Source organism: Carassius auratus, chromosome 3, assembly GCF_003368295.1.
Source record: "Carassius auratus strain Wakin chromosome 3, ASM336829v1, whole genome shotgun sequence".
Lineage (NCBI taxonomy): Eukaryota > Metazoa > Chordata > Actinopteri > Cypriniformes > Cyprinidae > Carassius > Carassius auratus.
The window spans coordinates 23,958,208-23,982,860 of NC_039245.1; the positions used below are offsets into that span (position 1 = coordinate 23,958,208).

Genomic DNA, 24,653 nt, shown 5'->3' on the forward strand with positions numbered 1-24,653 from the left:
ATAATTTTTGTTTATTCTTGAAAGTCAAAAATAGTGCATTATATCATTAGTTTATACCACTATTGAATTTAATATTTGTTGATGTCAAGGTTTTTTTTTTTTTTACGTTTATATAGCTTTAGTATTTTTGTTCAAAAATAGTATAATTTCAAATTGGATTAATGGTGTTTATTTATTTTCCCGGAGTGTAGTTGTGTTCTTAGTATATTCATGTTTCAATGGTAGGTGGGTTATAAAGAATTTAAGTTTTATGATCTCCCATGTATCTAAAGCTAAAATTAATTTGTCAAATTATTTTAATCATTTTGAAGTCCTAAAATGTAGTTTAGTTTGTTGATTGTTTGAATTATGAGGGAACAAAATTCTTTCATTGACCTATCATTTTGGTTTTCATTAATGATGATACAATTTGTTGTACCTTAATCCCAAGGAAGGTTACCACAACAGCATTTACCATTTTAGTACTTTTGATTGCAAAATACAAAGCGAACTGTATTGGGAAAATTTTGCAGTGCTTAAAACTACTAACCGAATGCAGGTATACCCACTGGCCAAGCACTCACTAGGCTGCTGCTTTCGCGTACTTGCGTAAAATAAGTTTCTGACCTAAGTTCACAATGACAATGTCCGGGGAATCATAGGATGTAGGAGTCATTCAGTTCATTGGTTGTAAATGATTATTATTGTTATTAAACTGCTTAATTTATAATAGATTTGCATAATTATTTTGTATCCCAGAACATCAGAAACCCCATAAACAACAGAAACAACCTCCTGCTGTTTGTTTCACGTTTGTCTTTTACAAATGAATCGTGGATGTACACTATACAGTGTGTTCACAGATTAATGAAGAGAGTTAATTTGCCTGTGCAGTTCTGGAGTCGGCGTCTGTTGTGTAATGATAATGTGTTAATCTCCACTCTCTGAGGAAATGATGATGCTGACTTTTACACCTTATTGCCGGCGGTCAACTCCTGTAATCCTACCCAGCACGACTGCTGGTGATCAACAGCACTTACGCAACCCTGTGATCAGGTTAAAGTTCATTCAATAAGCCAAGTTTATAATCACCAAACATGCTATTTGAAACCATCGGATACATTTTTCATTAATTGCTTTTTTTTTAACAAATTCATTAAGTGGAATGCCATGTCACAGATAGTGTTGTCTTGTCATACCTCTAGTACAACATTCCTTCTCTGGTGCCAGAATCAACACCAGCTGAAGTACCAAAGCGCTCCTGTGCTCGAGATGGCTTCACACCCTTGATTTGACGTCACTGCCATGATGGCTCTGCTAAAAGAGACAGTCAGCTGCTCGGGTGCACCCTTTTCTGACAGCTACAACACCAGCCCCCTCCATGTAGTCCCGTCTGTAAGACCACCCTCTTGCTGGCGCCCTCTGACCTTCTCAGTCCAGTATATATAGCCAGAGAGGCTAGCAGAGGTCTCCTGGCAGCCATCATGAAGGTCTTAGTCTCGCTCTGCGTCTTTGTGCCCCTGCTGGCACTGGCCACAGCAGGTAGGAGCATTTTACTGTTTGGATTAGTTCAATAATACAGACCTGAGATGAGGTTTACTTTGTGAAGTTGTCTGTAAAACAGTCCCAGTGGTTTGAAACGTTTAAGCTATGTGCACAGTAGGAAAACTTTTGGATTCATAGGCATTCAGAATCAGTGGACGAAAATGATGTTCATGTTGTGCATTATGTTTGTCATATTGACATGGTTTGTAGGATCTATAGGCCTTTTGGATGAGTTATGAATGGCAGCGTTAATGAAATGGTGCATTGTAACTGTGACGGTCACCAGCAAGAGATAGGCCACGTCACCTTACGCTGAGCTATTTAAACCCACAGTGTTCAATAATAACTCGTGACAAGGATGAGTTATCTTAGGACTCGGCATGTGCAGTTCAACAAAAAGTTGTCTGACTGCTAAACAAATCCTTTATAATTAACATTTTATGATATATATTCCAGTTTAAGCTTGTGGAAGGCCTGGAAGTTCTGTGTCTCAGTCTGACAAACGACGGGGGTTATTTTAGTTCGGTAGATGTTTCAGCCCATGCATTGTGTTTCAGCTGTCGTGAGGCATGACACCAGCTTATGGAAAGAGCTAGAGCCTTGGGACTCTTGACCACTCGCTTCATTCCTGTTTCCAACTTTTCTTGAATCCCGAGGCGTCCCGTATCCCACTGTTTGGGTTCAGTTGGTATTTATATGACGTTTTAGGTGCTTGTATTCACAACTCTGGATTTATTAATTTGCTAATATGAAACCACTAAATCCAAATCCAAACTAAATTAATCAAATAAGGTCTTGCCTTTTATACCCATGCTCTTAAAAATAAAGGTCCTTAATTGGCATCAATTATTCCATCCATGGAACCTTTCTATTTCACAGAAGGTTCTTTATAGTGAAAAAAAGTTTCTTCAAATCATTTAAATTTTCTTAAATGAGTTCTTTTAAGACTTTTTCACCAAAGGGTTCTTTGGGGAACCTAAAATGGCATTGCAGTGAAAGTTCCATTTAGGAACCTTTATTTTTAAGAGTGTCCGCTGTAAGTGTCCAGCTACTCCAGCACTGGATGTAAGTTCTGAGGCTCTCAGGCAGCCGTCTTTACCCTTGTTCCGTCCTTGGGCTCTTCTCGGGCCGTTGTGGGCCTTAGTGGGCCTTAGTGGGCCCAGGCTGCCGTCAGGTGTCTAAGATTGGAAGTACTGTAACCGGACACCATCTACTATAGATTCCCCCATCGTCCTCTTCCTCTCTCCCCTCCCCTCCTGGCTGCGCTTGTCTTTGGATCCAGCGTGCAGCTGCTGTCACCCTGACACAATCGTGATTTATTTATTCCCAGCCACTGGCCATATAAGGACAAGCATTATCTCAGCAGGAGGAGCCCTGGCCATCTATGCCAGACTGGCAGTACTGGTGTGTGAACTGCTAGAGAATCCAAACCCTAGTTGCCTCAAATGGATAAAAAGTTAGTTCAAGTGCTTCTAAATTCCGTTCATTTGTTTTTGGTGAAAATGCATTTTCAATCTATTTAAGGGCAGATAACATTTGAGACTTTAAGAGTTTTGCATGAGACCTGACCATCTTCACACTTACTACGAATAAAGGTTTTTCTTTTTTTTGGTATCTATAATTTCATTCCAATAGGTTCGAGAATACGAGAGCTCTTTGCCATATAAATAAGTGGAAAAAGAAAGCATAATTTGTCATTACCCATGGTGTGATACTGTTTTTAATTGTGTAAGTCCACTAACAAGCATCATGATTTTGGTGTAGGTTATTACTGAGAAATTGGCCAATGGCTTTATTTGAAAACAATCTGAATCCAGTTGCTTTGTAGTAGGCCAAAGGTTTTACAACCTTATGACCTCGCATCTGTTTGCCTTCCTCACCTTCCTCCTGTTTATCAAAATGTCTTCTAGGTGACGAGTTTCCTTACCTTGCATATTAGGTTGCTATTTAAATACATTTTGCAAGCATGCTGTTAGATTGCTGAAATAACTGGTTTAAAAGTACAAACCTGATTGGAACAATGTCTCTAAATGTCTCTAACCATCAATGCCAATAAAGAACCTTTATTTTTAGGAGTAAACCATGAGTAAGGTAAGAAGTCATCCATATTAACTACATATTTGATATGGGCACCCGGTGTGAGTCAGGGCTCTCCTCACCTTTCAACAATGTATAACAGAAGGCAAAGTGCCTCCTGCTCTTTAGGGACTTCCTTCTGCTAGAAATGGTGGGACAGGCAGCCAAATGCTTATTCCATAAAGTGGCTACTGCGATGGAAATGAGACATGCTTTCGATCCCTTTTACTCCCTCGGTTAAATGCAATTTTCTTACTGCGTCCTAGCTCTGATGACTCCTATGTTGAATTACCACCCGGATACGATCCTGGTTCTCGGATTCAAAAATGTGTCACACAAGGCACTGCCATTTTGTGTCAAGCTATTAAAAGCTTTGAAGTAACAAGCTAAAAACAGCACACACTAACTTCTTGGATACTGTTCTACTACAAAATGTTACTTTTTTTAAAAATCACATTGTCAAATTTGAGTTTTGATCATGGTAGTATTTATTTCAATTTAATGCTTGTGTTGATTTTAATTTATGTAGACATTGTTAGCAATTAATTGCTCATTTTGGAAGTTTAGAATCACACCTCTGATTGACAGAAAAAGGCCAAATAGACTCCGCCCCCTGAAGCCACTGTAGAGTTATTTCTGTCATCAAGTGAGACCTAAACCTTGGCACCTGTTGCTATTTATGTCTCCCAGTGATTGCCCTATAGATAGATTAGACCAAGAGATAGAATTCATATTTGCATTAATTTTTATTATATAATTATTGTATAATATATATATATTTGTATTAGGTACAATTGTTCAATTGCTTGGTAACACAAATTGCTAATGTGGTGAAGACGACTTGCTGAAGTTCAAACTGAGCATCAGAATGGAGAAGAAAGGAGATTTAAGTGACTTTGAACGTGGAATGGTTGTTGGTGCCGGACGGGCTGGCCTGAGTGTTTCAAAAACTGCTGATCTACTGGGATTTCCACGCACAACCATCTCTAGGGTTTACAGAGATTGGTCTGAAAAAGAGGAAATACCCAGTGAGTGGCAGTTGTGTGGATGAAAATGGGTCAGAATTTGGCATAAAGAACATGAAAGCATGGATCCATCCTGTTTTGTCTCAATGGTTCAGGCTGGTGGTGGTGTAATGGTGTGTGGGATATTTTCTTGGCACACTTTTGGCCATTTAGTGCCAATTGAGCATTGTTTAAATTCCCTGAGCATTGTTTCTGACCATGTCCATCCCTTTATGACCACCATATACCCATCCTCTGATGGCTACTTCCAGCAGGATAATGCACCATGTCACAAAGCTCAAATCATCTCAGACTGGTTTCTTGAACATGAAAATGAGTTCACTTTACTCAAACGCCCTCCACAGTCACCAGAGCTCAACCCAATAGAGCATCTTTGGGAAGTGGTGGAATTACAATTGGAGGAAAATACATACAATAACAGTATATAAAAATCAAATCATTTATTTTATTCAGTCAATTTATACTATATTAAAATTGTAAGTGTACCAATATGCTATTTTTTATTGTGCCACTTTTCTGCAAGGGCTGTAACAGCATTTAAAGTCTGATACTGTGATGTTTAGCTGCTGTGTAATGCAGTGCATTTAATCCCACCGCAGCTTTGTTCACCTGGAAATCCCTCGACCGCTGTGTGTTGTGTATACACTCTCCCTCGCTGCTGTTAAATCCTGCGGGTTCAGACGGGCTCGAGGCGCGCCTCCCTAATCATGCTCACATTAATTCAATTTATCCGCAACATGATCCAGGGCTTTTGCACTAATACACAGAGGAAAACACACTTATGGGCCGCTGGAAGTACACTAGATCATCTACATGAGAAGAAATTATAACGTAAAAAAATGAATGCATTTTGTATTTATTGTCTGTTGTTAGACGGCTGTTTTCAAAGGCCTCCATCTGTGTCTACGCAATCATAAACTTTGAGAGTGTTAATTAAACACCTGTAAGGTCAGCGGAAGATATTAAACCGTGTCTCCTCGTGAAAGTGCACATGTGTGATGTGTATTTGACCAATAAGCCGCAGTCTACAGCAGTCCGCTGTGATGAGCCATAGCAACAGCTGTGTTTTTTCCAAAGCCTCTGTTGCTAGGTGACAGGCTCATTGGATGTCCATAGACACCGAGACAGATGCTGGTAGTTTGTGTATTTGTCCTTTCAGTGCATACAGGGTTAAATTAAAGCCGACCCCATGGAGTGACTAGCATTGTGCTAGCTTGAAGCAGATATAAGCGCTATATTAGGCGCCGGAGCTACTGTCATTGCATACTGTGCACCCTGAGGGGACAGAGTCTCATCATGTAGATCCTTGACACCCCTTGTGGAGATATTTCATAGATTTGGGGCTGTGTGGATCTAAACATGGCACACGTTAAAATAGATTACACAGCCACTAATGTCCTCTTTAGTACAAAGTACAATTTCCTTTTGTGACAAGTCAGCTGGTGTGCAAGGTGAAGCAACTTGGACAATTTCTACAGTGTACTCGATTTATTTAAGAAATAAATAAATAAATAAATGGTAATTGTGAGTTTAAAGTAAACTTGCAGATACAACAGATTTGTTATATATTAATGCTGTACACTTCAATGACATACACTAACTGTAAAAGGGAAGTGTAAAATATATAGTTCCCAAAATTACAATAATTTTTTTACTGTAGTTTTGGCATCCACATATGCCTTTTATATAGATATATATAGTAATACATTTTTATGATTACTTTATTCATTCATTCATTTGTTTACATATGTTTTCATTCTGCAGACACTTTTATATTAAGCGTCTTACAAATCCAAAATAAAGAGATTTACTTTCCTATTTTTAACATTTGTAATAATACTTACTTATAACTTGTTTCATTTACATGTTTATTTTTTATTACTTTTTTGATATTGTACTAGGTGTCTATTCCTGTCTGTTAATACTAGGCCTTTATAATATTTGATCACATTAGCAGTTGAAAACCCCACATAGTTCACAGTTCACCCTTTAAACGGCACACCTCACGTTACCCTTCTGTCGAGTTCAACATTACAGGGCTGTATTTTTAGCAGCTTGACTTGGCCAGTGTCGGCTGAGCACTTGTGTGCTTTAACCAACACATTGTGTCATCACACCAGGCCTGCAGTCTCTGTGCTGAAAGCCCATCTGCTCTCAGTGTTTCCTTCAATGGGGCGAGTCCTCGGCAGCCCGGAGAAACGTGGCAAGTGCTGAGCTGTACAATCTGACCGCGGCGAGCCACTGTGAAGTCTACAAAACATTAGATAAATAAAAATCACAAGAGGGCAGCTGTGGAAAATGTGAAGTAAAGTTGTCTTCTTAGCTACCACCTCTGAATAGTCATTTTTACATGGTTTCTAGCTAGTCCAAGATGGTTTATGTCAGCTAACTTAGCCAAAAAAAATAAAAAAATAATTAATAGAAGTTAATCCATTTTATTCAGCAAAGATGCATTATTTTGATCAAACGTGACTAATGTTACATTAGATTTCTATTTAAAAATAAATAACTGTTCATCAAATGTATCACCCTTTGCTCGGAAAAATTAAGCAGCACAACATTTTCAACATTGATAATAATCAGAAATGTTTCTCGAGCCGCAAATCATCATATTAGCATGATTTCTGAAGGATCATGTGACACTGAAGACTGGAGTAATGATGCTGAAAATTCAGCTTTACATCACAGCAATAAATTACATTGTACACTATATTCAAATACAAAATTGTATTTTGAATTTTGATAATATTTCACAATTTTACTGTAATTTTGAACAAATAAATGAAGCCTTGGTGAACATTAAACTTCTTTTAATTAAAAAAATTGCCATGCATTAACATATTTTTACCGTGCATTTGTTTGTTTGTTTATTTATTTATATCAGGCTTAAACTGGTTTCCATAATTCATATAATTTCCTTTGAAATGTAATATCTTTAGCATTTATTTGTTTGTTTGTTTTTAATTATTTTAAACATATTTGCCATAGATTTTTTTTTAAAGTTCAAATCTGATTGGAACGGTGTCTAGCCAAAAAATTTAGCCTTGACACCTCTAAGTATAAATGAATTTTCTAGATTATTTAATTGTATTTATAAATAGATTGATTTAAAACTTTGTCAACCTATTAAACATTTTGTCTTCACAAACTGAGCTACAGAGCTGACCTCTGTAGATATAAACAGATGCAGGGCTCTTCAGAGACCTGGCTGGCCCACATTTACAGATGGGTTTTACGTTTATGCTGATGCAGGTTGATTAAGCAAATATTACTTGAGCTGTCAGTTATTTCCGTCTGCAGCCAACGAGGAAGGCTTACACACGAATAAATGCCAATGGACACCTGAGAACAAAATATATACACCGTTTAGCTGGAGGTCCACTAGGGGATTGTGGGAAGGGATGACAGATGAGCCAAACTTCACTTCTAGAGCTTTCCAGGCAAACTACCTAGCAGCAAGTACACTGAGAGCTAAGTGAAGTAAACAGGTTCACTGTTCTGTGTGTTGGGTTGGGTTGAATTTAACAGTTATAGTTTAACGTTTTTTTATGTTTTTGTCACTTATGCTAACCAAGGCTGTATTTATTTGATTAAAAATACAGTAAAACAAATAATATTGTGAAATATTTTTGCAGTATATAATACCTAAGTTCTATTGTAATATATATTTTAAATATTATTTATTCCTGTGTTGTAAAGCTGTATTTTCAGCATCATTGCTCCAGTCTTCAGTGCCACATGATCCTTCAGAAATCAGTCTAAGATGATGATTTGCAGCTCAAGAAAACACTGATTATTATCAATATTGAAAACAGTCGTGTTGCTTCATCTTTCTGGAAAATGTGATGGGTGTTTCTTTTTCAGGATTCTTTGATGGATAGGAAATTCAGAATTTATTAGAAATATATATATATATTTGTAATATTATAAATGTCTTTACTATCTCTTTTGACTGAATTTAAAGCATGGCGTCTTATGTAAGTGCATTTTAATGCCAGCACATTAACTTTGAAACATATATGTGATACAATATGATACTTTAAAAGATACCACATGGCAGTACTTAAGGCACTTCTAGCTTTCTGAGGAAAATCTTCTTGTGTTCTGCTGGTAAACAAACATAAAACAGTAAAAAACAAAAGAAATAGGGTGTGTTGTTGAGCATCTGCCCATGCTGGATATTTTTAGGGTCTGTTATCTCTCTTATCTGTATAATCCAATCATTTGGTCGCATGTGTCCATCATTAAAGCTCCAGCTTGTTATGAAACAGGGAGTCCCCGCACCGACAGCCCTGTGTTATGAAACCAAGGCTACATTACACTTGACCATTGGTTGGTTTTATTTTTAGATTTGATTCTCTAAAACAAGACAAGATCAAAGTCAAAAACATCAAATAAATGCTGTTCTTTTGAACTTTCTATGCATCAAAGAATCCTGAAACAACGTACCGTATCGTATCGTACCGTAACGATTTCCACAAAAATAGTAGGCAGCTCAACTGTTTTTAACATTGATAATAATAAGAAATGTATCTTAAGCACCAGATCTCATTTTTAGATTGGATTCTCTAAAATAATGTGTGAACAAAACTTAAAAATAATATTAAACAGGAAATGTAATGGATGTTACTGTGTTCTCTCAGATTCTCCTTCTTCCAAAAGAGATGTTATGCTGCTAATATATGAGGAACCTGTGATGAATGGCAGCGCTGCTAAATATAAATGTGGAGGCGCAGTGTTTTCCTATTAGGCTCCATTTATGTCTTCGGTCTTGATAACAGCAGCCTGGCAGGAACGTCCTGTGGCATTGTGGGATCTATGAACAGAGGGGGAAAGACTGTGGCATGATGAATATCAATAGTCTGACATTAATAGTACAATGTCCTGATGAGAAGTGTGCTAGACAAACGCTCTTGCTTATCTTAAGTATTAATACTCTGGTGTCATTCGCTCATTTCAGACTGGAAAGAAAAAAAATGTTTTGAAGTTTTAAAATCTCAAAAAAAAAAATAAACATTGAATTTCTCTATCAGCTGAATAATAATAAATTGGGTGAAAATTATTTCGAAAAATATTTTTCAGAACATCATAGCAAACGCATAGCATTTTTGTTTTTAAAGGAAAATGTTTAAATACATTTGGATCTGAATCTGTAAATAAAAGTGAACGATTATGCCGTGTTAGACCTGTTCACAGCAGGAACAATAACTATAAATATAACTATAACATCCACATCAGCGCTACAGTTTTGTCGTCTGCCACTTTAAATGTTTGAGCTCTTTAAACCTGGATTCTGATTGGCTGTCATAATTTTTATCATTCATCAGCTGGGAAAAAGAAAAAGTTATGAAAGTGTTTCCAGCAATAGTCGTTATTTTTATAGTTGTCAAGTGGACTGCTATTCTTTTACATTAAGAAAATTTTCTTAAAGCGATATCTTTATCGTTATAGCCCTTGGTGAGAAGAGGCCTTTAAAATTTGTGCATTTGTTATTATATTGTGAGACAAATTACTACAATCTGGGGCAGCCATGCACATTTGGTCATATTAATCTTTTACAAGGTGTTTTAAAGTCTGTAAAACTCTTTGTAAACCCCTGTTTACCCATCCAGAAATACAGCTGTCAGCACACAAATAACAGATAGCTTGTCGATGCGGCTTGGCAAAGACTAAAAGCAGGGTTTTATCACAGGATACTAATCACAGAGACCTCAGGAAGACCTGCTGCAGTGAATTATGAGCCGCTGTGGCTCACTGGGCAAGATTTCCTCAGGCTCCGAAGGAAGATTTAACTTGTGTCTTTTGGTTTCTCTGCAGAGGAGGAAGCCGTCCTGGAATCCATCCTGAGAGACAGATCTCACATCGAGGAAACTCTGAGGCTCGCGGCGGATGAGAAAGCAGGAGATTATGCTGGTGAGGATCTTAGACACATAAACAAATAACTTCAGTTTACAGGCTTCTCACACAACGCTAGCAGGTGAATGTTGTCTTTAACCTTGGGTTAAGCATCATTTCACACGAGGCTGCTGATATTAAACATGGCATATGCATCTTAGACCAGTTTAAACCAAATGTTTCCAAACTTTTCACAAATGCCCTCTTTTCTAAAATGTATAATTGATTTATTCCGTGTAAGAAAAATATTTTCCTAAAATAGTTTGCTAAAATAAGTTAAGTGGCTTCTGTGTGGACACATACGCTAAAACCAAAGCAAATTATTATTATTTTTATTAAATTCTTTATATATATGTAAACTTGAAAAAGAAACATTTTCCATTCAGATGTATTCCCAGTAAATATCTTATGATTTCCGCAAGTGTAAAAACTTTTATGTTATCAAATTATGTAAATGAGCTAAAAATGTACTATTTTATTTTAATAATAAATAAAATATATGAATATAAAAATTATTTTGATAATTTTGTACATTTCCTGCAGCTCCCTTTCAAACCTCTTTCTGCACCTTTGTTGTTTTTTACTAAAACAGTTAAAAATAGTTAAAACAGTTAAAAATATTAGCTGTAAACCTGAAAACCAATTAAATTAAAACTTGAGGAAAAAAGAAAACATATATAAATATATTATATTAACATAAAAAATATATATATAAATGTTGTATGTATAAACTAATAAAAATGGCAAAATAGCATAACAAAATAGCTAAATCTTAAAGTGAAAAGTTGAAAATATTACAAATAAGTAAATAATAATAAATAGCTAATTTAAAATATTAAGTTATAAAGTTTTTAAGTTGAAATGGGAAGATTTTTTAATTTATTTTTATTTTTTACAGTGTAATACTAAAGTAAAACTGCACAGTTTGATAACTCCTGATATCAGTTTCACCGAAACTACAACACTGAAGCTGTTTGTGGCGGTAAAATCTTTTAAACGTAACTTAAGAACCTTTATTTGCAGCTTGTTGGCTGCGAAGCATGAGATCATGTTGAGTCATTGCTCTGTGAACTGAACTCGCCTCAAAAGAGTGGATTATTTAGTCCATATGTCCCATCAGCTACCAGGAGAAAGCTGTTATCTGACTCACCGGATCCGTTCCAAACTCGACTACTACCTCAGAAAGGCATGTCGATGTTTTTAGGCCTGTTTACATCACCGTCTCCTCTCATTTCCTTCCCCAAAGCTTATCCACAACACCATCTGCAGTCTTTCCTCTCTGCGCTCGGCCACAGTGTCATGAGGTGGATGTCATACTCAGCTTTCGCTCTCTGTTTGTTCTCTGTTTTCATCTTTCAGCTGCTCTGCAGAAGCTGAGGAAGATCTACCACAGCTCCATCAGGCCCATGGAGCAGGCCTACAAGTACAACGAGCTGAGACAGCATGAGATCTCAGGTACTGTCTATCAGCCTGATGTGTGTTCGTCTGTACTCTAAAGCATTTTAGGCCTCAGTTTAAGATGGAGCTGAACCACACAAAATAATGTAACATAGGCGAATAAACTTAATGAAATGCATATTTGTCAGAATTACATATAACAGGTAAGATTTCTTTTTTAAAACATTTAAATAATCATATTTTCAAAAATGCATTTATTTAAATCACTTAGAATCTGAGTTGTAACTCATCTAAAACTAAAAACCATCACAAAAAAAAAAAAAAAAAAACAATTTCGAGACTTTTACATACATTTATATTTACATTTATATATTAATAATAAAATAATTTAAATTAAATATAAATTATAAATTATTTTTATTATTAAAGTAATAATACAAATTTCAAAACACACAACAAACTACTGAAGCTTTAACTAAATTTTTTTGCATTCGAATCTTGCATTCATTTAAATCAAAAATAAAACAGAAAAAAATCTAAACCTTTATAGATATAAAAAATTAAACTATAGTAAAAATGACTCAAACACAATAAATTACTAAAATTTTATAAATATTATATTATTAAAATATTAATAAAAATATTAATAAATAAATATTAATAGAAACTCTAATAGTATCCCAGTGATACTAAAATAACTAAGCAGCATAAATCTGTTCACTGTGAAATCAGTTATATTTATTTGCTTTGAGATTGAAATAAATAAAATTCAAAAGCTTGTATTCATTAAAAAAATCCAAAACTAATCAACATTACAGCACACAATGAAATGACTAAAACCTTAACTAAAAATAAAAAAAGAAGCATATGTTCAAAATATGAATACAAGCTTTAATAGTATTTCAGTGTTCAATTTAAGGAGTGAAAATGTGTGAGACTGAAACAAAATCGATAAAAATATAAACCTGGTATTGTGTATTTAAAACATTCAGTTTATTAGAAGCATTGAAGAAATCTGAGCGGTTTCATTTATGTATGACTGACAAAATATGCATTACATTAAGTTTATGGAAATGTAAATACAATTCAAATACATACATTTTAAATTAAGGCCAAAAAAATTTTCTTTTGAGTATATCATTTTATGAATGTTGATCCATTATATCATTGTCCATCATCCAAACCATCCCACAGCACTCAAACAGTCTTCATCATATTCTGCTGTGTCAGATGAAATACTAATGTAATCATCATTTATGAACAGTTTTGATCAACCTGTCCTAACTCGGCACAGTAACTGTTGCTCGCAGCTTTATTCAAACCTCATTTTCTGTGTGACGTGTGCATCAGCTAATGTGGTTCTTTCATATGAGTGTTTCATTTCACTTTACCAACTTCCAGATACATCAGAGCTGGTAAATAAAATCCCTCTAGACAGTGAACTGCAGGATTAATTGGAGTTTTTGTTTTTTTCGCTGGACGAGAGGCGTATCTGAGTACCGTGGCTTCTTTGAGCCGACACATGTGCGGTTCGTCTTTCCACAGCTGTAGCACTGGTGCTCGTCCAGAGCTGGCCGAGGGGGTCACAAAACAGAGGAAGAGAGAGAGAGAGAGAGAGAGAGAGAGAGAGAGTTAAAATAGAAAACACAAGGCTTTCTTATTACTGCCAGAGGAACCAAGCCTCCATCTGAAAGCAATCAGGAGTTTTTCAACAGCCCTCGATGTGCTCCAGTCCTCACAAGTCTGTACAAATGTCTCATGAATATCCTTTGTGCAGCTTTTCTCTGTTTCTAATTATGGATACAGTACTACTTTATGAAAGAGGAGGTTCTGCAGGCTTAGACTGTGCTTTTGGATGGACTGAACATTTGACGTTCTGACTTTGGGCATCACAAACAATATCTGAATTAAGCGGCACAATTGATAAACATTTACACATAATTAACACTTGTATCACTTTCATTCAAATAAATCAGGCTATGTTTAAAAACTATATAGATTTTTAGACCTTACATTTTTTTTTTTGGTTTTGCTTAATTTTACTTTTACCTGTTAAATTATTTAAAAAATATATTTATTTATACAGGACACATTTTTGTTGGCAATGTCATTAATACCCAATAGTATTTTGTGACATTTTCATAATCTGCACACTTAATACAATAAATTATGAATTTTGCAGAATTTAAATATTTAAACATTCACACAATACAAACACATTATTATTTATATTATATTACATTATTTATTTATTTACAATACAGCTTCTTGTTGTCGTTGGTGGTGGTCAAAACATTAAAACAAGTAAAACTTTAAAAATTTTAATCTGCACATGTATGGATATTTAATAAAATGAATTATTTATTATGCATTATTAAACTTTATATTGACAAAGACACAATACAAAAGCATAATTGTCTTTATATCATATTATGTTTTTGAATGGATTGAACTTTTGACTTCGTCAAACTTCCAGAAAATATCCCAAATATATGTGGCAAAATGTATAATAATTAAGATTTTAATAATTTTCACCAAATAAATAAGGAAATTAAATAAAAAATAAAGATTTTTTTACTTATTATACATTGTTGTTAGTTGTCAGATTTATTTATTTTACAATGGACAACATTTTTATTGGTGATAACATGAGCCCAAAACATAATGTTTTTTGTAAGTTTTTTGTTAAAAGGAAACCCCATGTTTTAAGCCATTCACCAGACTGACCTGTTCCCTTAGTAGTTTGAGAATGAAAATGAAGTGTAGGTAAACAGGGGCGAGTTATTCTGGTAAATCTGCTGGTGGATGTAGGTTGTGTCCTCTGAAGGGGGACTGTCACGTGTCCCGCTAACCCCTAAATGAGTGGGATCCAGCTTGCCCCCTTGTGGTTCAGCATGGTACTTAACCCCAACACTCACCACAGTAATGCAAGACTGACCTTTATACTTGTGAGGAAGCAGAAAGAAGCTGAAACAAGCTATCAGATATCATCTGAGAGCCAGTGTGATCAAAGCCTACTTCTGGTGATCAAAGGAAGATAATGTCTTAAAGGGGTCATGTGATGCGATTTCAAGTTTTCATTTCTCTTTGGAGTGTCACAAGCTCTTGGTGCGTAAAGAAGATCTGTAAAGTTGCAAAGACTAAAGTCTCGAACCCAAAGAGATATTCTTTATAAAAGTAAAACCTTGTCCACACCCACACCCACTGAAACGGCTCAATCTAACACTCGTTCAACATCTAACACGTCTACATCACGATGTGGGAAGATTTGCATAACGCTGTTTTTATAAAGTGAGACCGTTTCAACTTTACAAGGACAGTCTGGTGCTTCTGACTCATAGTCTGTAAGTACGTTTTCATATTTAAATCATTTACCACTGATGATTAAAACACAAGTTTTAAGCAGTATAGAGTATTGCTTATTGTTCGTTGTTTCTCCGATCACAGATGCAGACGTGGTTTTATGTTTACGCAGCATGATAGGCAACGTGTAAAAAGATGGTGAAAGTCATTATAATCAGTAATTATATCCCCACTGGATGCAACAAATGCCTTGTTTGTAATGGGCTTTACTGGTTTTGTCTTGTAGCGCCTGGAGACGCCATTACAGTATGTTAAGGGGTGTAACATTTCTGTCACATCCTTGAGACATTCGGCAAATCACAGCACAGCCGGCCAATCAGAGCACACCTCGCTTTTTAAAACGATGAGCTTTGTGAAAATGTACGCGTTTCAGAAAGTGGGGCATAGAGGAGCAACAATAATGCACAGTATGTGGAAAAAAAGTAACACATTGCTTTACACCAACTACACCAAATAATATTATTTTTAACGTCACATGACCCCTTTAAACCATCAAATCACAAGAAACATTAGTTCAATACGGATACATACTGTTTTTTCACCAAACATTTGTCAACACAACCATAAATGGCTGTGGTTATTAAAAATAAATAAGAAATAAGTATGAATATATTTAGTGTTATTTATATTTAACTGGTCAGTTTAGGCTTTTAGAGATTAGACTGTCATTCTGTGGTAAAATATGTCAAAAGTGTCACGAGATTGATCAATTTGTTTATGTTTTTGTGTTAAACAAGCTACAAAATATGAATTTGATTATTTATTTAATAATAATGTTTACTTAGATTAACCTGTTGATATATTACATTCACATAAAAATATTACACATTTTGTGCAAAACATATATTAAAAACATATATTATATATATGTGTTTGTTGCCGTATGTGTTCAGTCTCTTCTAGAAATCATTGTGTCTGGACGACCATCAATCCTCATCCACACACATTTCAGCTCATCGCATATAAAAGTGTCACTTTCTGTCTTCCTCCTTAACCCCTTCACATTCTCTCTCTTTCTGTCCTCTGCGTGCACTTTTCCTAACACTGTCATTTTCATCCTTTCTCCCCCCACACCCCCCGTCACTAAACAGCCTATCCTGGACGCACGCTGGGGGACTCTGCCACAGGTGGGTATGACGGGACGCCCCGCTGCATGCACTGCCTGCGTCTCTGACCCCCTGCAGGGTTACGCCAGCTAGCGCTAGCTCATCTGCCCAATTACCATCAGCACAGAATTAGCAATAATTACAAAGTGCCTTTATATGTCAGCGTGTAGCATTGCTCAGGCGACAGTCAGCCACTGGAAAGAGCAAAACTGTAGCAATTGTTTCTGAGAATATAACACTAACAGTGAATTTGGTGTTTCAAATCATCCAGTGGCACATGCAACAACTCAAGGAGCAGATCTGGGTGAAAGTCTCAGCTGTTTTTCTACATCCAACTATCAAACTGTCTAATTGAATTCATTCTGAGCACTAATCGAAGTCTCCATTCTTGAGAATAATTTGATCATCTCTACTGTGAGATAAATGACTGTTTTCATTGTAAAAACTCTGCAAAATGTGGGTTGCACAAGTTTTTATCGCATCGTTTTATGGATTGGTGTGTGTAGACAGTGCTTGGCAATTAATCTTGATGTATCTGTAACAAAAGTTTGGGGTCAATGCATAAAAAAAAAAGAATTTATTCAGCAAGGATGCATTAAATTGATCAAAAGTGAAGTAAACACAGTATTGACATTTATAACATAAATAAAGGTTTTTATTTAAAAATCAGTGCTGTTCTTTTTCACTTTCTGGTCATCAAAGAATCCTGAAAAATACAATTTATCACAGTTTCTGCAAAATATGAACTATTTTCAACATTGATAACAATGATAAATGTTTTTATGAGCAGGAAATCAGCATATTAGAATGATTTCTGAAAGATCACGAGTCATGATGCTGTAAATTCAGGAATAAATTATTCTTTATTATAAAAAATCTACCGCTCCAAACTTTTGACTGGTGTTTTAATAATCTTTGATATTAGTCAGAGTAGATGACATGTATAATTTGACTCAAATAAAAGAAAGAAAGCGAGTATCGCAATGGATTTAATATGCTCTACTGTTGTGTTTGTGGATACTAAATATTCATCTAACTAACACTGAACATATATTCTAGAAAATAAAAATGACACAATACATAGGTTGTGTGAATTAGACAAGTTATACAATTATATTGAGGTATATTTGGAATGGTCTGCACTTCCGTCCCTCATAGTCTTGATTTTATTTATATCATATAGCATCTACTCTGGCTAAAGTTCGTTTGTGTATCAGTGTTGGTTGCATGTGCAGTCCTGGCATGTTTCTTGTCTTATGTCAGATGCTTGTATCAAAAATGACTTGCATTTACTGTAATAAAGATCCAACGTGCTTAAAATTAAAGGTTCCAAAAGGGGATTTTCGATGCCACAGAAAAACCATTTAAGGTTCTCCAAAGAACCTTTCAGTTCTTAAAAGAACCATCTTAAGACCCTTTTGTGCATTTGAAAGGTTCCATGGATGTTGTGGGTCTTCATGGAACCATCAATGCCAATAAAGAACCTTTATTTTTAAGCTTGTGGAGTCACATGTCTGAAGGTTTGACGGAGGCTCTGGGGTTATCTTTAATGAGATTGAGTTCTTCTGTGCTGCTAGCTGAGCTTCTTGACCTCTCCAGGGCTGTGAGCTGCAGGGGCCATGAGCGATTGTGTTCTGGAGTACTTCCTAGAAAGTACATTCTCTGCAATTAATTAAACAGAAATGTCTTTTCCTGTAGAACTCTTAATGTGTCCTCAACGGAAAAGAACCAGCCTTCATTCCTTCATCTGAGCTCTTAAACAGGCATTCATTAGATATTTTCTGAGAATTTATTTTTATAGAAATCCAATTTAGATTCATTGTAAAATGTCTTATTCTCTATCTAGAAAGGTTTTGATGAAAGGTACTGGGTTCAGCAAAAAAAATAAAAAATAAATCCCACATAAAGAAGAAAATCTGGTTTAGAGAATCTGTAAACATGTATTCACACAATTTAAAGATTGTTTTGGGTGCTTTAATGGTTTTGATTCACTTGCACTGATGCCGAAGCTCAACAATGTTGCATGACGCATTCAGTACTCAGTACACTTGCTGTTTCTGCTGGCTCTTCCACGAATGTGTCCAAGTGTGATGGCACTTCACTTTCTTTGCCCTAAGGTGAAAGATGAAAACCAGTTCAATTAGCAACATTTGCAATATCATTTCTCCTTTGACATACGGAGACAAAGTCTCAATTTTGACCAATTAATCACTGAATTAGAAAATTCACTCTTAAAAATAAAGATTCCAAAAGGGGGTTTTGCAGTGATGCCATATATATATTAGTGCTGGGCAACGATTATTTTCTTTCTTTTTTTACGTGATTAATCTCATTATTGTCTATGATTAATCGAAAGCAATCACATTGCTGCCTTCACGGGCTTATCATTTATTGAGTCGTGATTACGAGCTTGTTCCATTAAAAATAGCAGTGGACAGTGGTTTGATTTATTGATGCTTAGCCTAAATAGTTTGATCTAGAGCATCCCCTCCTTTGACCCATGACTTGTCGCAATAAAATATTGGCAGCATTAATCAATTAATCCATTAATGCGACAATAACGTGTTAACTTGCCCAGCCCTTATATATATTATATAAAAATATTTGGTTTCTCAAAGAACCTTTCGGTGGACAGAGTGTGAAGAACATTTTAGGAATCTAGTCTTTTTCCACTATAAAGAACCTTCTGTGCAATGAAAAAGTCTTCATGGAACCTTAGATGCCAATAAAGCACCTTTATTTTTAAAAGTGCATGCATATGGTGATTTCTGTTTGCTTTTTAAAAGAGCTTGAGTCTCAGATGTGTTAATAGTAAATGCCACTGTTCGTCATCTCTCTCTCAAACAGATGGAGAAATCACCTCCAAACCCATGGTGCTGTTCCTCGGACCCTGGAGCGTGGGCAAGTCCTCCATGGTCAACTATCTGTTGGGTTTGCAGGACACCCCTTACCAGCTGTACACGGGTAAACTGTCTGTGCTGCTTCTCAGGTGGTTTGCAGTATTAAAATAATGTTCTGTTACAAACTGGCATCATCCTCTGTTCGTCCAGGTGCTGAGCCCACTACCTCAGAGTTTACCGTCATCATGCACGGTGAGAAGATTCGCACGGTGGAGGGCATCGTCATGGCTGCCGACAGCTCTCGCTCCTTCTCCCCGCTGGAGAAGTTCGGACAGAACTTTTTGGAGAAGCTGGTTGGCATCGAGATGCCCCACAAGCTCCTGGAGAGGGTCACATTCGTGGATACGCCTGGAATCATTGAGAACCGCAAGCAGCAGGAGAGAGGTACAGATTCTCCATTCATTCCCATTATGTTCAAGGTTCCTACATTCTTATATCCAAACTAAAGGTCATTAAAAGTCTTATATGTATTAAATGTGAAATGTCTTTATTATCAGGCCAAGAGGTCTTTGATTTAAGAGGTGACTGTTAAACTCATAGAGCATTAAATTGATTAAAAATAATATGAGCTTTGCATGTTTTATTATCTCTTATTCTCTCATCAGTTTTTAGTTACCCATAGACATTTCAAAATAAGAGTCCATTATCATATCACCACAATACACACATATCGTATGTATTAATATTGGTACATGAATAAAATAAATTTGAATAAAACATGTCTTTAATATTTTAAGCTATGAATCGTAATTTAGTCTACATATTTTTTCTCCCACTTCAAGGTTACCCATTCAACGACGTGTGCCAGTGGTTTATCGATCGTGCAGACCTCATTTTCGTGGTTTTTGATCCCACCAAGCTGGACGTCGGTCTCGAGTTAGAGATGCTCTTCCGGCAGCTAAAAGGTCGGGAGTCCCAGATCCGTATCATCCTCAATAAAGCCGACAGTTTGGCGACCCAGGACCTCATGCGTGTCTACGGCGCCCTCTTCTGGAGCCTGGCGCCCCTCATTAATGTAACCGAGCCCCCGCGGGTCTACGTCAGCTCCTTCTGGCCCTACGACTACGCGCCGGACACCAGCCGAGACCTCTTCAAACGTGAGGAAATATCCTTGCTGGAAGACCTGAACCAGGTGATCGAGAACCGTCTGGAGAACAAAATCGCCTTCATCCGCCAGCACGGCATCCGCGTTCGCATTCACGCCCTCCTGGTGGACCGCTACGTGCAGACCTTCAAGGAGAGGATGAGCTTCTTCAGCGACCCTGAGCTGGTCTTCCAGGAGATTGTGGACGATCCTGACAAGTTCTACATTTTCAAGTCTATCCTGGCCAAAACCAACGTCAGCAAGTTCGACCTGCCCAACCGAGATGCTTACCGTGACTTCTTCGGGATCAATCCGGTGAGCAGCTTCAAGCAGCTGTCGTCCCAATGCTCCTACGCGGGCGGTTGTCTACTGGAGAAGATCGAGCGCGCCATCACCCACGAACTGCCCTCTCTGCTCGGCAGCATCAACTCCGGCAAGAATCCAACGCTGTCCTCCTGCGAGGCCACCGGCTGCGGGGAAAAGCCCAAGAACCGCTACCGGCGAAACTGAGAGAAGAAAACCAAGCGGGAGGGAGACCGAGGAGGAGGGGGACGAGAAAGGAGCCAAGGTGGAGCGAACAAACCGAGGAGGAGCAGTGGAGCTAATCCTGTTCCTGCCACGGGTCCGTTTCGAGTCAATGGAGACGGATCTCACAGGACTTGTTTTTTTTTTTGTTTTTTTTTGCGTGAAGGGGTTGTGTGTGGGGACGTTTTAAGGGCAGGGGATTCTGGGAATGGGTGGAGGGAGGTTCTTGTGAAGTCTTGAGGCGGAGTTTCTTGTGAATGTGAGGAGAGCGCGCCAAAATAACTCTCTTCTCTTTCCGCACTACTTTTATAAACGGTCTGCAGTTTTGGAGGGAAAATGTGTACGCATGGAGAACAAAAATGGCTGACACACTTAAAAAAAAATAAAAATGAAATATCCTGAGACTGAAAATCAGGTATCAGCTGCCTTGAATGTGAACCAAAATGCAACAGTGATGCAATTGTCATGTTTTAAACATACAGATTATATAATCAGTTCCCCAGTCATGCATCTTTTCAACTGTTTTTTTTGGGTTGATTTGTTCACTTATATAGGTAGCAACTATGGACGATTTTTTTTTCTCCTCAGACTTATAAGCTACTAGCATTTTTGCATCGCATGTTAAACATATTGGTTTGGTTTCTTTCACATTTCCACTTAACCACTTTGTGTACCAAAGTAGAGGTTCCAAAAGGATGTTTTCCCAGCAATGCCATGGAAGATCCATTTGGGGTTCTCCAAAAAACCTTTAAAGGAATAGTTCACCCAAAAATGAACATTTACTGACCCTCGGGCCATCCAAATTTATTTCTTCATAAGAACAGATTTGGGGAAATTTAGCATTATCTGAGCAGTGAATGGGTGCCGTCAGACTGAGAGTTCAAACAGCTTTCAAGTAATCCACAAGTAGTCCGCACGATTCCGTCAATTCATGTCTTGAGAAGAGAAAAGCCTGTTGTTCTCACACATCAAAATCCACCCACATACAACTGTTTTGGACTGTTTTTGCTTGTAAACGGTGCTTGATCTATGCATATTTCTCTCCTGATTCAGATTAGATGACTTTGCACTAGAAAAAGCAGTATTATGGAAAGAGGACTTGCATTTAAGCCAGAAACAAAATTTTAAATTAAAAATGTTATGAAATGAAAAACATCTTAATGATGAATTTGTTTCAAATACATATCTTTTTACTTCACATGACATTAATTGATGAACTGGAGTGGTTTGGATTACTTGTGGATTATTATGATGTATTTATCATCTGTTTGGACTCTCATTCTGACGGCACCCATTCACTGCAGAGGATCCATTGATGAAAGTGATGGAATGCTATCTCCAAATCTGCTCTGATGAAGAAACAAACTCATCTACATCATGGCCTGAGGGTGAGTAAGGTTTCATTTTTGGGTGAATTATTCCAAAAACTGAACAGTTTTTTTTTTTAAGAACATTTTAATAATATTTTTCCACAAAAAGAACCTTTTGTGCATTTGAGTTTCATCATGGAACCACTGACGCCAATAAAGAACCTTCATTTTTAAAAGCATATTTACGATTCCACAACTAACAGTCAGGTCTTAAGGTTGGGATTTGTGTGGAAATAGTCACATCAATATAGATGTTACCTCAGAAAGCTGCATTTTTATAATTTTTTTTTTTTTTGGAATTGTAGTTATGATGTATGGTAGTCAACAGTGAAAATTCAAACAGTGCAGTTCTGTGGGAGAGACAAAACTGCAATAAAGTGTTATTAACCGAGCTGTCTGGTTTTTTGGAGTAGGGTCGTGACAGTTAATAGACTCTGATCTCTTCTGAAAGAGCTGTCTAGTCCCTGTTAAAAATATCAAGGTCACTCATTTGTTCTCACCACCAAAAATAGACACAATACGAACAATGGTGTCCCTATCAGATTTAGATTTTAACCGCAGGTAAGTGCTGAAAGATGCACAAGTCAGCTGTATATTTAGCAGGTGTGTTTCTAGAACAGGTGGGAGATCACAGGGGTCATCATGAATGCAGCATCCCATTAAAACATGCAGAGGGTGTGAATATTGCTCAGTGTCTAAGCATGATTGGTTATTCTGACAGGTGGCTTGTTCAAAAATGTGACAAAATCAGTGATTTTTAAAGATATACACCCTTCACATGTTCTCCAGACAATGTAAAAATCAGTATATAAAGACTGTTAGAGTAAAAAATGAGTGTCTTCTCAACTCTTCTCATTAGCTGGGAGTATGTGTCCTTGTGTTGAAATTGCTGTGTCAGTAGTTGTCCACTAGAGTGAGCACAGAATGTGAAGAGGTGCAGCATTGCATCACATTGAGAGGGGACAAAACTACAGAAATTGCCCTCCACGTTATGCTGAGGTGAGGAAGATTGTTGTACAAACATTTCTGGCAACATAAGGTGAATGAAATGAAGCAAAATGTGAAATGAAAAAAAAAGGGTGCACATTACAAAATGACCATTACTGAAACAGTGGCAATTTGTTCATGAAAATGTACAACAGCATAAAATGAAGAGAGATTTGACATTGTGAAATTAGCTGAAACCCTCAGACCATTTCAGATGTAGACTAGTTTGTTTCTTCATCAGAACAGATTTGGAGAAATTTAGCATTGCATCACTTGCTCACCAGTGGATGCTCTGCAGTGAATGGGTGCCGTCAGAATGAGAGTCCAAACAGCTGATAAATACATCACAATTATCCACAAGAAATCCACACCACTCCAGACCATCAGTTAATGTCTTGTGAAGTGAAAAGCTGTGTGTTTGTAAAAAACAAATCCATCATTAAAGCGTTTTAACTTTAAACCGTAGCTTCTGGTCAAAATATGAGTCCATAATAACTCTTCCTCCAATAAAAAGTCCTTCTTCTGTTGTTCTCTCACATCAAAATCCTGTGGACTGTTTCTGCTTGTAAACGGTGTTTGATCTTTGCATATTTCTCACCTGACACAGATGAGATGACTTTTCCACTGGAGAAAGTAATATTATGGACAGAGGACTCATATTAATGACGTCTTGATGAATTTGTTTCTCAAAAAACATCCAGTTTTTTCCTTCAGAAGATGTTAATTGATGGACTGACTAATTGATAGAGTGCTGTGGATTGCTTGTGGATTATTGTTTTGTTGTACAGTTTTTGTCAGCTGTTTGGACTGTTTCCGACTCTCTCCAATTCTGACGGCACCCATCCACTACAAAGGATCCATTGGTGATCAAGCGATGAAATGCTGCGTTTCTCCAAATCTGTTCTGATGAAGAAACAAACTCCTCTACATCATGGATGGCATGAGATAAGATGAGAAAGGTGAGAGCAAAATCTATTTTTGTTTGAACTAATCTTTTAATTAAGGTAATAATATGGTAAGTAATAGCTAATAACAAACAAACAAAACAAAAAACATAGTTTCCCACACTACTGCATAATATATAAACCCTGAATGCAATGTAAATTGCTTGGATGAAAGTGCCAAGCAAATGCATAACTGTAAATGTTTCAGCTCAGTTCTTTAACACACACTTTACACCTACACATCAGTTCCTGGTGGATAAAATCCTACATTAAGTAATTTGAGTTGCTAATGTCGTTCATGTTGCTTTGAGGAGCAGATTTTAATCAAGGAAGTTTTCTCATTGTATTCCCGATGTGTTTAATTCACTAGAAGAAGTAACAACTCATTTTGCAGCACTGCTCGAGAAGCAAATGCAATATGGCGGCTGTTGTATTCAACAGCAGAATGCAGCCAGT

General features: G+C 36.8%; 1 protein-coding gene across 2 annotated transcripts; it reads left to right on the forward strand.

The window, feature by feature from the left end:
* Window positions 1-1,421: 1,421 nt before the first annotated feature.
* LOC113051736 (sarcalumenin-like) lies at window positions 1,422-21,265 on the forward strand. 2 transcript variants are annotated; one of them, XM_026215748.1, is made up of 7 exons: window positions 1,422-1,521; window positions 10,443-10,538; window positions 11,880-11,975; window positions 16,373-16,408; window positions 19,235-19,351; window positions 19,438-19,671; window positions 20,070-21,265. In XM_026215748.1, exons 1-7 carry the CDS (start codon window positions 1,464-1,466, stop codon window positions 20,879-20,881), a joined length of 1,449 nt encoding a protein of 482 aa, XP_026071533.1. In that variant the 5' UTR covers window positions 1,422-1,463; the 3' UTR covers window positions 20,882-21,265. The 2 variants fall into 2 exon arrangements, with proteins under 2 accessions (XP_026071533.1, XP_026071544.1); XM_026215759.1 differs by lacking the exon at window positions 16,373-16,408.
* Window positions 21,266-24,653: the final 3,388 nt, after the last annotated feature.

Bases quoted from the DNA above. Each gene is read 5' to 3' on its own strand.
- LOC113051736 (XM_026215748.1), top strand. From the start codon at position 1,464: ATGAAGGTCTTAGTCTCGCTCTGCGTCTTTGTGCCCCTGCTGGCACTG. The intron at 16,409-19,234 runs GTGGGTATGACG...TCTCTCAAACAG, and splicing joins GCTGGGGGACTCTGCCACAG to ATGGAGAAATCACCTCCAAA. The intron at 19,352-19,437 runs GTAAACTGTCTG...CTGTTCGTCCAG, and splicing joins CCCTTACCAGCTGTACACGG to GTGCTGAGCCCACTACCTCA.